Raw genomic sequence first — 18,051 nt, 5'->3', positions numbered from 1 at the left:
CTCAAATCTCAAAGTTCCAAAAGTATGTCATTTTAAAGGTGAAAAATCATGTTCCTTTAGATGTCATATTCCTAGAAAGCTATTAAAGTCTATTTATAAACAAAAATAATTCATAAACTAACACACTTTAGAAATCAGAATATTTTAAATTACTTTAAATGAATACAAGATATGCCTTTTTAATTAACTATCATAGTTAAATTTAATATCACAAAACAAAATGACTTGTCCCCACTAATTTCTCAAGTGGGGTAAAGTCATTGGGTTTTACACTTAATATAAGTTTTAAATGTGATTATTAAATGATAATATTTTATCAATTATAGGAAATATTCATTTATAGGAATTTCCTTAGGTTCATCAATCTTTTTAGGCCAAGTTTGAGCCCATGTCAACCTTCAAGGTTAGATTCAGTGCACCTAACCTGCCTATTAAGTTGTCAATTTAAGAATACGAATTTCATTGATAAGACAGGGAATAAACAGTGGCTAAATCACTGTTCAACTTACAAAAAAAAAAAAAAGCTACAGTGAATGGGATAGTTTCAAATAACTAATTATTTAAAACAAAAAAAAATTTTTTTTTTTAATTTAAACAGGAATGGCCAATGATGTTGGGTTTAAAATTTCACAGGGTAACCTTAGAAAAAAAAAAAAAACACATAAAAATAGTGAAGTCATCACCTTATTGATAAAAAACTAAACTTTAATAGTCACTGAAGGGGTAACAACCACTTGTAGTCTACATTTAAAAGTAATTTTAATCATAGCTAAAACAAACTATAAACAAAGAATTCTATTAAAAATAACAAAAATGATAAACATTTAATAACACCTAAAATGTAGATACTTAAGATCCTAAACAAAAATATTAAAGGTAAAGGGCCTTAAAATTTTTTTCAACAATTCATCTTATAAATTCATTTTCTAAATAGCTCATATCCTTTGCTTTGGTGTTTTGTCTCCTATCAGCTAAACATTATACAGTAGAAAATCACTTATGTTCTTTTCAAATGCTTGGCATTATAATGTGATCTCATATCTTTCCTCAAATTAAATTTTGCTCCACATATTCCACATGTATACAGGTGAACATCCATGTGCTGTTCCAACTGTTCATTATTTGGGAATATCTGAAAGCAGACCTGGCATATAGTCTCACCAGCAGATAAATGAGAAATCATATGCCGTACATGGTCATGTTTTCTGAAGTTGCCTTGATCACAAATGGAACAGACATACCTGGCCATGCCTTTGTGCATATCATTGTGGAGTCGCAACTGACGTTCCCTTAAAAACTGCTTTCCACATGTCTGACAAACAAACTGTTTTTCCTTGGTGTGAACAGTATAGTGTTCTCTTAAGTGACACCGCTGATAAAATCCTTTCCCACACAGATTACAAAAATGCTTTCGTCTGTGATCCCTTTCATTCTCTTCCATGATGGCACTCTTGAACATGTCTTGGTCTAGGCAGCTAGACATATGTTCAACCACTAGATTTTCAGTTTCAAAACGCTGGCCACAACTAACACATCGAAAAGGACAGGCAGAATGTTTAAATAACTGCTTTTTTTGGATATTGTTTATCTGGAAATGATTGTCCCTAAAATCATCCAACATTTCAACAAACATATCTCTGATTTCAGACTGTTCGTCAGGATTCTCTTCCATGTCCATTTTCTCCTCAGTACTTCCTAACCCGTTCATTGTCAGGTCTTGGGGCTCTCCACATCTCTGGGCATGTTCCTGAAGCTGTCTACCCTTCACAAGTATTTGTCCACATTTGCCACATGCACAGATATTTTCGATGTGTTTGGCTAAGTAATGAGATGACAGGTCCTCCTCAGTTATCGTGAGTCCACACAACTCACAGGATGCGTTTTCAGTATCCTCTTGTACTGGACTGCTGTTGTTAGGGGGCCTCATATTTTCTAAACCACCTCTCTCATCAGTGTTTATTGACATCCGAGGTTTTAGAGCTTTCCTCCCACTTTTTTTAATACTGACATCTTCTTCAACATAGTATCTATAAAACGGCTCTTCAGGTTCATCTTCTAATTCATCATTGTCAGTGGACTCATTACAGTCTTTATCAGTAACTTTAATAATGTTAAAGTCTTTCAGTTCATCTGTAGGGATATCTTCTGGTTCCATCTTGATAATGATTCTTTTCCTCTCAGCAGCTCTGCTTTTTTCCTCACTGGCTAGTTCAGACTCCACTGTGCTACTTTTTCTGCTTCCAGTGGTTGAAGTTGAGTCGTCAGCAGCCTGGCTTGTGTCTCCTCTGTATTTGTCCATCTGTGCAGAAAATGTTTTAGAAGAATCCTTTTCAACAAATTCAGCTTTGATATTACTGTCTTTTCCATCTCTGATATCCACTATTCTGTGGTAGGATCTTGTATTTTGGTATGAATGTCGGTTAGTACAGGTTAGCACATGCTCATCTAGTAATTTCTCACAGCTAAAGCCAAATCCGCAACTATCACAGGTAAAACTCCGTCCAAAGCGTCGTGAGACACGTTCTTTCGGAGTAGATAATTTGGACACAGAACTCTTTTTACATACATCAAATAATGGTTCAGGAAAATTACCTAATTGCAAAGACTCTTCATCAGGCTCTCTATTATGTGGTGTATTTACTGTTGAACTTGGCTCTGCACACCATCTATTGGCTTCACTGCCATTTCTAGCCACAGTGTCTTCATACATTCTTACCCCAAATATCATTTTGCTGTTCTGGTTGCTAGAAGCAGAAGATGAACATTTTGAACTAGAACAATCTGCATCCTGTATGTCTTCTAAACAGTCAGGAACATTGTACAGCTGTAGGTAGTTCATTGCCACTTTAAACTGCTCAAAACTGGAAGGAGCTGTCATAATTTTTCCTAAATACATAAACTGCAAAATGAGATCAAAACACTCGGCACTAATTTTCATGTTGCTGAGATTCAGCTGTGCAGTACTATGCTGATGATTCATGAAAAACATTCTAAAGTAGGAGCTACAGGCAGCTAGAACTGCTTTGTGTGCTTGAAAGTAAATGTCATCAATTGCAATACAACAGTCACAGAGGAAACCCCATTCCCTTTGGTTGTTGAGCTGCTGAAGGACGTAGCTGCTGTGGCTGGGCTTTGCCATCTTCTATTAATTAGAGACCTATGTAAAACAAAAATATTAAGGTCAGACAAGATATCAGAAAAGCACTTAAAAAAAAAAGAATAGGGCTTCCCTGGTGGCGCAGTGGTTAAGAATCCGCCTGCCAATGCAGGGGACATGGTTTCGAGCCCTGGTCCAGGAAGATCCCACATGCCACGGAGCAACTAAGCCCGTGCGCCACAACTACTGAGCCGGCGCTCTACAGCCCACGAGCCACAACTACTGAGCCCGTGTGCCACAACTACTGAAACCCGTGCACCTGGAGCCCGTGCTCCCCAACAAGAGAAGCTGCAGCAATGAGAAGCCTGTGCACCGCAACAAAGAGTAGCCCCCGCTCACCGCAACTAGAGAAAGCCCGCGCGCAGCAACGAAGACCCAATGCAGCCAAAAATAAATAAATTAATGAATTTTAAAAAAAAGAATAATTTTGATCATGACCTGTGACTTGTGTGAATTTACTATTACAATCAAGGTATGACTAGCTTTCCAGTCTAATGTAGCAAAGTGCAATAACATATACCTGAATCATTTTTAAAACTTGAAGGTGAAGATACCCAGCCATTTATTCAAGCATCTCGTTTTTATTTTAAGAAATACAAGCAAAGGTATCAAAAGCAAAAACCATACAGTCTTGGTTTCATTACGCCTTTAGGGTGAAAATGTATACTAAATTTGAAAGGAAAAAAGACACTGGTTTAAAAGTACTTGAAGGATACAAACAATGAAAGTTAAATAAAATAGCAATTTAAACTGAAAGTTAGTAATTCAGTCGCAGAGTATTAAAAACTTCTTAGATGATTGATATAAAGGAATGATTGCTCATCCTTAAGTGTGATATGGGTATTTTGGTTGTGTTAAAAGCATCCTTATTTTTTAGATAGACAGACTGCTGTATTTATTGATGAAATATCTAAGATATGCTTGCAAATAATCCACTGGGGTGGGTGTGGGGGCTATAGATGATACAAAACTGGCCATGTGTTGAGAACTATTGACGCTAGGAGGCAGATATAGTTCTATTTTTGCATGGTTGAAAATTTCCTTAGAAAAATTCTATTTACAAAAGCTTATTAGAGGGCTTCCCTGGTGGCGCAGTGGTTGAGAATCTGCCTGCCAATGCAGGGGACACAGGTTCGAGCCCTGGTCTGGGAAGATCCCACATGCTGCGGAGCAACTAGGCCCGTGAGCCACAACTACTGAGCCTGCACTTCTGGAGCCTGTGCTCCGCAACAGGAGAGGCCGCGACAGGGAGAGGCCCGCGCAGCGCAATGAAGAGTGGCCCCCGCTTGCCGCAACTAGAGAAAGCCCTCACACAGAAACGAAGACCCAACACAGCCATAAATAAATAAATAAATAAAATTTAAAAAAAAAAAAAAAAGCTTATTAGATTACATGGAAATGGCACCAAGCAAATAGGTTTGATCAATGCTCCTCTCTTTTCTTGATTATTGGAGAGGCAATAATTCTGTAGAGTCAGAGTATCTGTCTTATATTGCTTGGCTTGCACTTTACAGTATAAAGAAGCAGTGGATCTATTTGGGAAGGAGATATCTATCCTTAGATTGTAAATTTTTCTTCACTTTTCAATCATTAACACACCTTAGGTCGCACACCTTTTTCCAGAGGTAACCTCTCCAATTGTATATCTTCAAATCTGTTTATGCTATACCTACAGAGTCAACGGCTATTGAGTACCTACTACATGCCAGGCACATAGTTTTGCTTTTGTTGTTGTTCTTGTTTGTTTTTTACCTAAATGGTATTGTACTGTATATACCTTTCTGCAACCAGTTTTCTTCACTTATCAACATATAAATATTTTTAATGTATGGAGCTGACAATGAATAAAGAAGAGAGGAGAGGAGAATATTAAAAGTACTGTAAGTCCTATTACATTACAAAGCTAAAATAAGATAAAATTTTAGCCTTAATTTTTAATCTGTATACATAAAACTTCAGAATCTATCATCTACTCAAAAACAAGTTCTTATACAATTTGAACATAAAAAGAACATTTAACAAGCTGTTCAGAGAAATAAAACGTTCACTCTTCAGTCCACAAACCCTTCATTCCCTACAGTAGAAATTAAAAGATTATCTAACTTTACTTACTTCCACTTGTTTTTTATAAACTGTTTGTCCCAGGTCACATGTGGATGACATACCCCTTTCCCCAACTACCTAAGGCCACTCTGCCTCCTTCTTCCTGCCTGAAGACAGGGTTACACAGTAGGCATGTGCACCTGGTGAAATGAAGGTGGCTTATAATGAGACCTGCTGCCTTCCTAAACTTGCAACCTCTAGGCCTTTTCTGTAAGCCAAATCAAGTATTTCAAGAAGGTACAGCATTTCAACCTTGTGTAACTCAGATATCTGTACTAGAATTGAAGAGTCATGTTCAGTATGTACCCATATACAAAATGCAATATATGCGCAGATCTTTATCAATGTGTTATTTATAACTTGAAATGCCTCGCAATAAGGTAGTTGTAAGTAAACCAAGGTAAATCTACTTCTTAAAATTCACCATCATGTGGCCTTTCTGAAAATTATATTTATGAATGAAGGCTGTAGAAGAAAATGAGAAAAGTTTTCAGGATGGAAAGTCAAGTAAATAAACACAGGCTATGAAATTATGTAACAATTACAATTACATAAAACAAATCCAAACAACAAAACCTTATTCAAAGGGTTAAAACACACACACACACACACACACACACACACACACACACACACACACACAGAGAAAAATACTGACCCCAAGCCCATTTTATGTAGGATGAGATTTCTAGGTCTATAGACATTTTACAGGATTCAGAGAGACCTTTAATGAAAAAAGAGGTAGAGGGATAGATATTATCTCAATTTTTTTTCCCTAGTAATAAGAGTTGTTCAAAAATGAAACGAACTCATCTAGAGGATAATGAGTGCCCCGTGTAGAAGCAGGGATGAAATAATGTTGAGGACAGTATGGTACAGTGAAAAGAGCACAGGCTTTGGATCAGACAGGCCTGAGTTCCACCTGAGGTAACTTGTTTGTCCTCATTGACTCCAAGTTTCCTGAACTGTCAAAGAGGGGATAATAATACCTCAAAAAAGTGGCATGGACATATATACACCACCAAATGTAAAACAGCTAGTGGGAAGCAGCTGCATAGCATAGCTGTACGGTGATCAGCTCGGTGCTTTGTGACCACCTAGAGGGGTGGAATAGGGAGGGTGAGAGGGAGACACAGTGGGAAGAGATATGGGGATATATGTATATGTATAGCTGATTCACTTTGTTATATAGCAGAAACTAACACACCATTGTAAAGCAATTATACTCCAATAAAGATGTTAAGAAATAATAATAATACCTCAAAAAACATATCAAACATTAGGGTTCACAGCAGCAATGTGTAAACTGTATAGTGCTTGGCACATGATAATTAATGGAAGTAACAGTGGCGATGCTTCCTTAAGCATAGGAGGTAAGTTTGACGAGATAATCTTACAGCTCCTTCCATATAAGAGTCCAGCAGTATGAAAGCCAATAGTTTATCTGTTAAAACTTTCAGGTTTTAAGTGCCTGTGCTTGAAATAATGACATGAAGAGCTTAAAAGTTCCAAGGACCCTTCTAATCTAAAGGAAAAGCAGTTTTATGGTCAGCAACCAAAATTAATGCAGCTACATAGAAGACCGATATGATAGACACATCTGTAGCTATAGTCATAATTCAATTAAATTAGTGAACATACATTCTGTATTAACATAAACAAGACACTAAAGCATATAAGAGGATCAACAGCATTTTAACACACATTTATTAATTCAACAAACATTTGTTGAGTATTCTATCTTCGCCTCGTAAGGCTGGAAGCTGAACAAGTACCTTTTGGTCAAAAATTAATGCTAACGCTACAGCTCCTAGGCTGACCTAAAACTGTAGTTTCTATAATGTTATTATGCAAATGCCCAAGTTCTGAGTAAAGTGGATTTTAGGGAGAGTAACTTTTAATAGCAATCATTCACACATTAGTACCAACAACTCTGTTCTTGTTACACCTCATTCAGAAAAGCCTTAAGAAGGCTTAATAACAGCAAAACAAAAACAAATAAACAAAAAGGCGGGAGGTGGAATCATGGGTGAAGGATCTAAATTCCTGTGAGACTTTTAGTTTGTTATGTCTTGAGAATAATTTTTGCATTAAAATGTTTGTATTTCACTCACTTTTATTAAACAATAATTTCATTCAAATTCCAAAAGAGGTTTGCTCTCTTCAATTTTAAAAATATCCTTAATAATGCTACCCAAAAAACTTAGTGAACTTTGTTATAGTAAAGCTTGTTACCTGTTTTTAATAATTGCTTATATTTCAGTTCTTGTTTTTATAATGACATTCTGTGATTGCTTTTGTTTGTGTTACTAGCTACATCACTGGTAGAACAAGTTTGTACAGCTAGAAGTTCTTCAAGGGCTGGGGTTGAGAGCAGAAACTTCAAACGTGATCCAAAGCCAAGGGTTCTCCTAAGGCTAGGATACCCAGTGTGGATGCAGTTCTCCAGAGGAATAAGGAGGTAGGTGATGCAAAAATGTTTACACTGAATTTTAAAAACTTTAGTTTGAAAAAGTTTAACCAGCTCATCTCAAATTCAAAAACAGCTACCAAACACATTAAGAATATTCAGTAATTTAGATATTCATAGGCTTTTAGAGCTTAGAGATCTAATCTAGTCCAACATGCTTATTTCATAGAAGAAGGACAAAGATGTTGTGCTGTTAAACAATGTTATCAAGGGTTAACTGTGGTAAAGTATTATAGGTACTAGGATTCCTGCCCACCCAGCACGATACTAACCACTGAACTGTGGTTACTACATGCTCCTTGGTATTATGCAGTGTACCCCCATATGTAAAGAACAGTCAGCAAGGACTGGGCATGAGTCCTTAACATAGGGTTTGTTAAGGCCCTTGCACAAGAAACTACGCCCTCTGAACTCTATCTGTAATGTGGTTATATCTGTATATGCACATCTAGTCTCACTCAGTAGACGTGTTCCCTAAGTCATACTCTGTAAGCTGTTTCAGTAAATTTCTCACTGACACAGTAAGGTTTCAGAAATACTTTTCCTTCATTGCTAAATCTCTTAAATGGAAAAAAAGTTTTGCTGGACGTTTCTTTTGCCCTAGCCTTAGTGAAATGATAATTTAAGGGTCTATAAATAAGCATATAAAGTGAATGAAGAAGCAACTTAAAGGAATTTTTGAGTGACTCCTTCCATAAGGCAAACAACCACCCTCTGTGTCCCAGACTTGCATTATCAAGGACATTCCCCTGAGAACGATTTGCATAGCCTCAGTGAGTCTACAGTTCAGCGTCCCAATCTCTGAACTACTAACAATTACCTCTGGGTCTCAAGGGACATTTAAGTACATACATTCATTTCCTCGTACCTATTTCTATGTCTTATATGACTGAATGTATGTATATGGATTTAACCTGTGGGCTATAGACTGACTAGCTTCTTAAGAAGCTTGAAATGTAGTGAAAGGATTCTCTCCTGTTTATAAATCAGAGTATCAGAATGTATTGAACACCTACAATGTTCCCAACATGGCATAAAGCATTGAGGTGGAGGGTGGAGAAGGACGGTATACAGTAATATGTAATATGTAATATGAGGGATTACATTTTATACCAAGAAATGATTTGAGAAAAATTAAGTACTGAATTATATTGAATAAAGTTCAGTATGCATTTAGAAAAAGCATGAATTGTACTAGAACAGTAGTGGGCTTTAGGAAGGATTTGAGTGAAGTCTTGATGAATGAGTAGAAGAAAGAAAAATAGAAAGCGGTGTGGGGAAGGCATTTCAGGTATCTGTATTGGTATGTACGTAAAAAATTGGGGAGAGGTACACAGCAGCATAAACAAAAGCTTGGAAATGTAATGCGAGGGAAGGTAAATTTGTTTTACTGGCCTTAGTACCAATGTGCCAGGATCTAGTCTAAGCAGGTGTGTGTGTGTGTGTGTGTGTGTGTGTGTGTGTGATATATCTGCTTAGACTAGAGCCTGGCATATCAATAGTAAGATATATATATATACACACATATATGAATATATATTGTGTATTATATATAAAACATGTATGTATGCATGTAAATATGTATATCATTTTATCATTTAATCCTCATAACAAACTCTACAAAGTACATACTGTTTTAAGACCCATTTCCAGATAAGAAAACAGAACACAATGTTATATAACCTTCCTTAGGCCACAGAGGACTGGGTGAGATTAGAACACAAGCAATATGACTCTTGAGCCTGAGATCATAGCCTTAACGACTTTGCTACCTATAAAAATAAGGTCACCTTGACAAAATTCTTTCCTAGAATTCCATTTTCCAGGGTATACAGTGTTCCAATCTCTAAATTTAAACTAAAGAAAATTCTTTAAGTTTTCTCCTTGAGATTTCCAGTAAGAACTGGCTGTACAGGCTCACAAAGATAAAAGGTTTTAATTCCAGGCACTGAAATTGGACAGACATGATAAAGTTTAGAAAATTTTATTCACTTTTTAGAACAAGCATCCTGGCTGATTATTAGACTGCAAATTCAGTACTTAGTACAGGAAGTTCTGAAATTATAACTGGGTTATGTTCCAAAACTTCATTTTTAAGTTAGTTATTTGGAACTTGAAACACATATTCCCATAGAAACAAAGCTATAAATGGTGGCTCCATTCTGTGCTCACACCCTAAAGTCTTTAAAAACCCAAATGTAGCTGTGTGTTCATTCGTCCTAACTGTGCTGTAGTAGTACTTGCATCTTTAGGACTAACAGAGGGACTGTACAGCAATGCCTACTACACTCAACTCTCCAGGATGGGGACGAGGCTAAATGGCCTTTGTGTTCCCCGTGCCTAGCACACTGCCCATGTAGTTGGCACTTAATGCATGCTTGTTAAATGAAAGTGTTAAAAAAGAGCCCAGGGAGCAGACACCGATAGATTTGAATACCAGCTCTACTACTTATTCAGCTATGAATTTTCTTCACCTCTCTAAGCCTGCTTTCCTCATGTATTAAATAGAGATAATCATACTTCTCACAGAACTCTTGTATAAACTAGAGATGACAAATGTTTGTCTTTTCAATCCAAGAGTAATAGGATTTTTCTTAAACATTAATGTCATCATTGTGAACAAAGTTCACAGAATTTTACCAAGTGATGATCAAGTTCAACCCACTACTTCATAGATGAAAAAACAAATGGAGGCCCTGAGAGGTTAAGTCACATACTCAAAGTCACGTCTTGTTTTTGTGGCTGACAGGATGGGACCTTGGTCTCCTCAATCTTGGTCTAGGGCTCTTCCTTCTATTCTAACAGCCGCCCCCATATACAGCAACATGTAGCTGTCTGCTTGCTTCTCTGCATCAATTATGTCTTCCTGAAAAATAGGAGCTGTTCAAATTTGCAAGGGTTGTTTGCACCTGCACAAAATGGCCTGAGGCTGTTATGCTCTTGGAGACTGTAGTTTGTTGGATGGTTAGTATTTTTCTGTCTCCCTACTTGTCAGGCCAACAGCTGTCACTTGTAAAAGGTGTGCTGATCTCCTGCTGCCCGCCATTTCAATCTGTTATGGGTTATGAAATTAGACAAAAACTCATTGAAACTGAATCTACATAAATAATTTAATTTTCTGTGAGGACCTAGGGAAGTGTTCTATGAATAAGATAAGGTTTTAATTCATGCACTTTGTTTAATCTATCTTAATTGTTGACAGGCAACAAATTGCCTTACTCTTCTGCTTCAGGTCAGGCCACTGGATAGCTGGGGTTGTCAACCAAATAACTCTGAATAACTGAGGTGTTACTGTAGTTAAGCTGCTAGGTCTGGGAAATGAATTCATCCACACAGAAAGCAAAGGGAACATAGTGGCTCCTGAAATTTTCCTCTCTTCCTCCAGGAGTGGAAGAGGAAAAGCATTTAATTCAGGCAGTCTAAATGTTGATCTGTTTATCCTAAAGAGGCAACATGGCATCTCCTGACCACCAGAGGGCACTGGGTGAAGAGCAGGCTTCTCTCAGCAAAAAGCAGCTTCACCAGGAAGTCCCTTTTTGCACGTGGCATTCGTATTCTTAGGGTTCATCTTGTGGAACTTCTATTCCAGCGTACTCACGCTGTGACTTTGTCTGGGACCCACCTAAAACTGCTCCTCCCCCTTCTCCAGCATGCACCAATCACCCAGGATACTTGGGAGTCACCTGGGATTTCTTCTTCATAATTAACTATTAAGTCTTGCCAGTTTTCTCACTAAATATTTCTCAGATTTGCCCCTCGATTCCATCTTTACCTTCCCTGTCCTCTGAGGCCTCTATCATTACTCCTGAATTATTACAATAGGCTCCTTAACTGGTCCCTCAAATCCATCCTTCACCCTCAGATGATTCATAAAGAACAAAAATCAGACCGTCATTCTGCTTCTGTGGGTCCTTTCACATACCCTCAGACTGAAGAGCAAACTCCTTCCCAAGGGATACAAAAGCCCTCCGTGCCCCCCCCCCCATCTAGTCTCCTATGTGGCTACTTCCTGCTTCAAACTTCTGTTCAAGCGGCATAAAACTGCTGGCCACCACCCCATCCTCCAAGCCCATATACTTCGTGTATTTCTTACCTCCATTTTTACTCATGCTGATTGGTTCTTCTGTCTGAACCTGCCACATATCTTTTAAGAATCAGCTTATCACCTCCTCCAGAAAGCCTTCTGCAAGACCTCCCTCTCCCACTGTTTTAGGTTTTGATATTACTCTGTGTATTATCTCCTTATTTTGCACTTATTATGCTATTTTTTTAATCATCAGAACAGCAACATAAAGTAGATGTTAAAGCAGACTAACCAGACTGCCTGGGTTCAAATTCTGGCTCTGCCACTTATTAGGTGTGTGAACTTGAGCAGGTTGCATCCAATCTGTGCTTCAGTTCTCTCATCTGAGAATGGGGATTGTAATCCTTCCTAGGGTTGTTACTGTAAGACAGTGTGTCACGGAGCAAGTGCTAAATAATAATCAGCTTCCACAATTACGTATATGTTGGTCTCCCCACTAGACTATGAGCAACTTGAAGGCCAATATTTTGGCTTGTTCGATTCTCTGCAACACAGTGTGTGTACTCAGTAAATGTTGCTGCGTGAAAACTGGTGAGGCAAGGGGATATGGGGATATATGTATACATATAGCTGATTCACTTTGTTGTACAGCAGAAACTAACACAACATTGTAAAGCAATTATACTCCAATAAAGATATATATATAAAAAAGAAAACTGGTGAGGCAGCTCTAAGATGATGGGAGGGACTACCCAGTTTCCTTCTTTCAGCAAGTCCACACATAATATTTTTTAACTGTATTGTTTCCAATTGTGTAGCTCCAAGTGCTACTTTTTTAACTCTAACCAAAATCCTGAAAATTTCACCCTTATTAAGTCAATGAAACCAATAAAGAGTATCATAAAAAGTATGTTCATTCTAAGAAGTTTAACTCCATTTTTAAGTCTTAAATCTATTTAAGATTTCCCCTCATCCCAAAGCAACTAACACAGCAAAAGCCTTCATGCTTTCATACATGCTATTCCCTTTGCTTAGAGCCTTTTCAACATCCAGCTCACTCTCTTCAGGAAGTTCTTTCTGATTCCAGGGTAAGGTAGATGCCTCTTCTGTGCTTCCAAAACAGCCTATACCTACAACTATAGGGTGACAAATAATGTATCATCCAAACTGGGATGCTATGTCTATCATCACACGCGCGGCAGGGATTATAATGATATGGTTCCCCTGCTTTGCTGTAAGCTGCTTGAGATCATGGCACTGTCTTAGTCATCGCTGTATCCCCTGAGTCTCTAACAGTTGCCTGACATTTAGTTGATATTTGATCAGTTTTTGAATGAGTAAGTGTTGAAGAAGGCAAGTTTTATTTTGCTCATCAATTTTTTGCATTATTTCAATTATGGCAACGTTTATATAGTAGTCAAAAATCTACAAAGTGATTTCCCATACATTATACAACTGATCCTTACAGCAACCCCGAGGTAGGTATCTTTGTCATCCTCATTTTGTGAATGAGGAAACAGGTTCAGTGGTTGGTACTGAAGCGCTCATCTTGTAAGATGGGACTCAAACTCTGACCCTTTTGATTCAGAGCCCTAAGTTTCCGTTTTTGTAAACCAGAAAACACTCTTTCTGGCAATGACTATTAACTGAAGTGTCCCCTTGGACATTCTAAGCCTCCCAGAGTCACCCCACTCTCATAAAGCCCCATATTGCAGGCAGAATGCCCTGCGCTCCCCACCTCCGCTTCCATCTTCTGACTCCCACGGCCCATCAGAGGAAGCCCTCCCCTAATACAAAAGATTTAAAGTGAGGATGGAGCTCTTCAGTTATCTCTAAAAAGGATCGCATGCATCTCACACAGACAACAAACAGAAAATCTGGTTGGCAATTTAATTCCTTCTTTAATTTGCCAATTTTATTTTGCAAATGATTTGTTCCCAACACTCTCAAATAACAAATGCTGTGATTTAACTTCTATGTACTATTTTGGGGATTTGTTTTCAGAACAGCAACTACTTCACAGGTTACTCTTCTTGAATATACCAGGCTAAGGAATAAGTGATTCTGTACTCTAAGACTTCTTATACAGATAACTATACATGGCACAATACAAGTATACTTAGAAATCTATCTTAAATATGTACCATCTCCTTCTAGGCCACATCTGAAAACCACTGTCATTAATCCCCTTCTTTCCTCTAATTTCCTTTCCTTGATGTTTGGTATGCTACCTCTGGATATAGATCAAGAGGGACCTCTCATCCCGTAACAGCACAGGTATTATCTTGGCAGTGGCCTTAATGGCAAGTATACCCACTCCTTCCCAACTATAGATTATGAAACTCTTTACAAATGTGAGGGTTGTGTTTTGTTTTGTTTTAATGAGTTTGGCAAGTATAAATCAACCCATCAAAGGCTTGACACCAACATTAACATTAAAAGTGTGAGAACTAGCCCACCAAGCTACAGTAAGTACTTCATAAGGACAAACCTACAATAGCAGCCCTGTTGTATTTAAGCTCTCACATCTGTTACTTAATCATAGAATTTTAAATCAGTCCAATGCAAAACATTCCCTTTCCTCTACCTGGCCAATTCTCACCAACCTGAGCAGTGAATAGAGAACATGAGCCCATGAATCATCACAGCCATGCCTAGCCAGGGTGAGGCACACACAGCAGCACAGTATGACCAAATGTTGCTTTCTCTCATTTTAAACAAGGAATTGACTGTTAACAGAGATTACCTCTGGGGAGTGGGAGTCAGAAATGACTTTCATTTTTGTTTTTTATGTACTTTGGTATAGGCTGAATTTTTACAAAGAGCATGAATTTTATATAAAAGCCTTTCCATTTTGAGAAAAAAAGAGACACTAATCACTTTTAATTTGGTTCCCATAAGAGTATAAGAATAATGTCAATACTTTATGGTAAGAGATACCAGCACAAGAAGAAAAAATCAGGAGAAAAAAAATCCTATAGACACCAAAATGACCTCTCAAGCAAATATATCTCAATTTTTTTCAAATATATCTCAATTCTTTTTTGGAAGACAACAGATTGTGGCTTAAAAGTAAAAATCTATGGAAAATTTTCTGCATTTTTATCCCAAATGGTTTCCTCCCGTTTGCGCCAGAAGCTTAATAGCAAAGGCTTAGCACTTTTCCTGGATGGAAGAGAGGCCTGAAAGCAGGCACTTCTTTTCTCTTGCACATTAGAATGGTTGTCCTGCAAGGAACACAGAGATACCCTTAAAAAGTTCCATGGACTATACCTTTCCCAGAGCCTGGCAAAAGAGGAGAATGAGGAAAGAGTACAAAAATTTAGCTGTGTTAAAGCGAAATCAAACACAAGGTCAAGAGCAAGTGGCTGAGACTGTGCTCTGCCCTGCTAAGGTCCTGGTTAAATACAGTTTCTTTTCTCTGACAATGATGCACCAGGGCTCCCCACTGCCTCCAATTTAGGCCGTGTTGGGGTAGGAAGAATAGAAAGGCTTCAGGTAAGGTTGCTCAACGTGAGTTATTTTTCTATACCATGAAAATTTGGTTGTAATGGAGAAATCTGCTTTTAAAATGAATATAAGATGCTGATTGAAAGCTCTACTTGCAGACTGTCATTATTTTATCAATCTTTGGGAAAGCATTTCACCTCCACTATGCTTCAATTTTCTCTGTTTAAGATGAGGAAGCCCCATCTAGCTTCCAAATACGTTCAGTTATTATTGAGACTTTATTAGATATCCAGCAAGTGATTCAAAAGGAAAGTTCTGAGGTTCTGATGGCCAGCCATCATTGAAGCTTCATCGTTTTGTATTCCAAGTGTCCTCATCATATCCATTTGCAATGACAAAATTTCATAATTTCAAAGGAGAGAGTGGTGATTGCTTTGGAGTTATCATGAGAACTGCATCCTTCACCAAATCTGCTCCAGAGTGCCTTGAACTTCAGCTCAAGAGGCTGATTCTAAGTCTCAGAAAGCCTGGGACCACTTCTTGGGATCGAGTGTCAAAGGGAAAATTGTTCCTGGCAGTTTTCCTGCCGTGATACTGCATGGAAATATACTTAGGCCAATAAATAACCTGCGTGTACCTACCACGTTGAAGCTTGATTTAGGAATATTATTACACACAAATTCCATACTGTCCCCAGAAAACATCAAGTACTTTCATCAACATCTCCCTGACGCTCCCAATTTGGAAAATGTCATGTCAACCTTTCAGATCACGCAGACGCGCTGCTTAGGTAGGAAGGGAGACTGGGAGGGTGGCTAAGCTCAGACCCAAACCTACATATTTTAGCGGTAACAACTCCTGATCTACATCCAACACATTTACCGAACACTAACAGAACTTCTAGCAAGCGCCCACCACTGGAAGCGAAAGCACTCTTTTCCCAAGAAACATATCTTTCCACTGAAAATCCCCAAACCCGAGACCTACCACTTTTTACTGAACAAAAAGCTTGTGTGCCGGGAGGAGGGAGTGGGAAAAAGCGTGGCAAGAATTTGCACGGCTCTTACGCCTCCTCCCTCGGAGCGCGCCCAAGTCTGCGGCCTCGGGCTCCGGGACACTTCCCCTCCCACCCGCCAAGGAGCCGCGGCTGTAAGTTGAGAGAAGCGGGCTCTGGGCACGTCAATCAACCGGGTCCTCCCGCCTCCCGTCTACACCTCCCCTCCCCCCTCAAAAAAATAAAGGCAGAGAAAGAAAGGAAAAAGAAGGTAACTAATTTGGGAACTAGTCTCCGTGGGGGCTTCGCCTCCGACCCAGAGAGGCCACACGTCCCCGACCAGGCGCGCCGGCGGGCGGCGGGGTCAAGCAGGCGGCCCAGCAGCCACCCGTCGCCGGGTCCTCGCCGCGCGCCCGCCGCGCTCCGGCTCCCCGCACTGGTCGGCGCCGCTCCGGCCCCGCACTCCGCTAAGCCCGCGGCCCGCCGCCTTCCGGCCCGGGCCAAAGTTGCGCAAATAGCCCCACAAATGGCAAATACTCACCGGCCGCAGCAGGAACAGGGGCTGCGGAGATTTTAGGGAGTTTAAGGCAAATCGGCTACGGGAAAGGCGGGCGGAGGCAGAGGGGCCGAGAGCTGCAGTGGCGGCAGCGCGCGGCGCTCGGGCTGGGCTGCGCGGAGAGGCTCTGGCTCTGCCAGGGACTGTGCTGCAACAAAGGACTTCCGCTGCCGCACAGCCGCGCCTGCCGCACCGCACTGAGCCGGCCCCGCTTACGCGGCGACTCCGGGTCTGCCCACCAGTTCGCTGCGGCGTCCGCCAGCCTTCCCCTCCCTCTCGACCGCCCACCCACTCCGCCGCTGGCTGCTAGGGGCACCCGCGGTCGCCTGTTTGTTGCAACAAGTTTTTGCGTCGGGCTCCGAGGAGGCTGGCGCAACCCGCACCGCGGGGGCCGGCGCGGCGGCGGCCTGACCACCCCTCTCGCCCCTTTCCCAAGGGTAGGCTTGGGACCTCCTCCTCCTCCTCCTGTTTGCACAGCTGGATGGGACTGGGCTCCTCCCGACTCCCCAAGGGCAAGATGCTGCTTTCCCACTCCGTCCAGATGTCAGACCCCGGCCCCAAAGGGCTCAGCAACTAGGCCTTCCCTCACAGTACGTCCCTGGCGTTCTGGGGGCGCCGGCACCCTTGCCCTGACCCATGCGCGGCCAGTCGATTCAGGATCGCCCATTCCCCGCGCCTCCCCCACCCTTGCCTTCCGTGGGCCTGTCCGCCTCTGGCCTTGAGTCACTTCCCCCGCCATGCCCCACCCCGCCCAGCCGGCCTCCCCTCCCAGGCTCCCGTGGCTCAGCTTCCCTGGCTCCGCGCCCTCATCCCTCTTCCCGCGAACACGCGGGAACATCCTTCCCCGCCCCCATCTCCTAACTGAGGGGGTGCCTGTGCTTTTGCACACCCTGGGGAAAGTCCCCGGGTCACGCGGTTGTGTGTGGGGAGCCTGACGCTCAGGCTCGTCTCCACGCTTCCGCCTACAGAGTCGCGACTAGCGACCGTGGCAAAGCCACCCGGAGCGCGGGCCGACCCCCGACCCGGCCACTTGAGCAGGCGGGCGCGCACCTACGCACCTACGCACGCACGCACGCACGCACACCGGCCCCCCCCCCCACACCCCCCAGCCCCTCTGGTGCGCCAGCTACCAGGCGCGCGGTCACGTGGGCCCATCCCGGGACGGCTGGCGCGGGAAGCCGCGCGAGAGCGGGCCGCGGGGTGCGTGAGCCGGCGCCGCCGCGTGACGTACGCGGCGCGGGAGCCGCCCCTCCCGCACGGAGGAGTCAGCCGGCCGCCCGCCGCGGCGGCCTCTGGG

The 18,051-nt window shown here is 41.3% G+C and overlaps 2 protein-coding genes across 4 annotated transcripts in view; one reads left to right on the top strand and one right to left on the bottom strand.

The window, feature by feature from the left end:
- Positions 1–589: 589 nt before the first annotated feature.
- On the bottom strand, positions 590–17,943 carry ZBTB1 (zinc finger and BTB domain containing 1). Of its 2 annotated transcripts, none has more exons than XM_036841656.1 (2): positions 17,885–17,943; positions 590–3,157 (listed from the first exon to the last, which is right to left on the bottom strand). In XM_036841656.1, exon 2 carries the CDS (start codon positions 3,137–3,139, stop codon positions 998–1,000), a length of 2,142 nt encoding a protein of 713 aa, XP_036697551.1. In that variant the 5' UTR covers positions 3,140–3,157; positions 17,885–17,943; the 3' UTR covers positions 590–997. The 2 variants fall into 2 exon arrangements, with proteins under 2 accessions (XP_036697551.1, XP_036697549.1); XM_036841654.1 differs by lacking the exon at positions 17,885–17,943 and adding an exon at positions 16,740–17,006.
- ZBTB25 (zinc finger and BTB domain containing 25) overlaps positions 17,891–18,051 on the top strand; it is a 20,998-nt gene continuing 20,837 nt past the window's right edge. The window contains exon 1 of one of the 2 annotated variants that reach the window (XM_036841657.1): positions 17,891–18,050. The gene's annotated coding sequence lies outside the window, so the exon portion shown is untranslated. The remainder of the gene's footprint in view (position 18,051) is intronic. The other variant, XM_036841661.1, reaches the window with a different exon arrangement.

Source organism: Balaenoptera musculus, chromosome 2 (assembly GCF_009873245.2).
Source record: "Balaenoptera musculus isolate JJ_BM4_2016_0621 chromosome 2, mBalMus1.pri.v3, whole genome shotgun sequence".
NCBI lineage: Eukaryota > Metazoa > Chordata > Mammalia > Artiodactyla > Balaenopteridae > Balaenoptera > Balaenoptera musculus.
The sequence above is the reverse complement of the archived record's forward strand: the minus strand, read 5'-3'. Positions and strand labels throughout refer to the sequence as shown.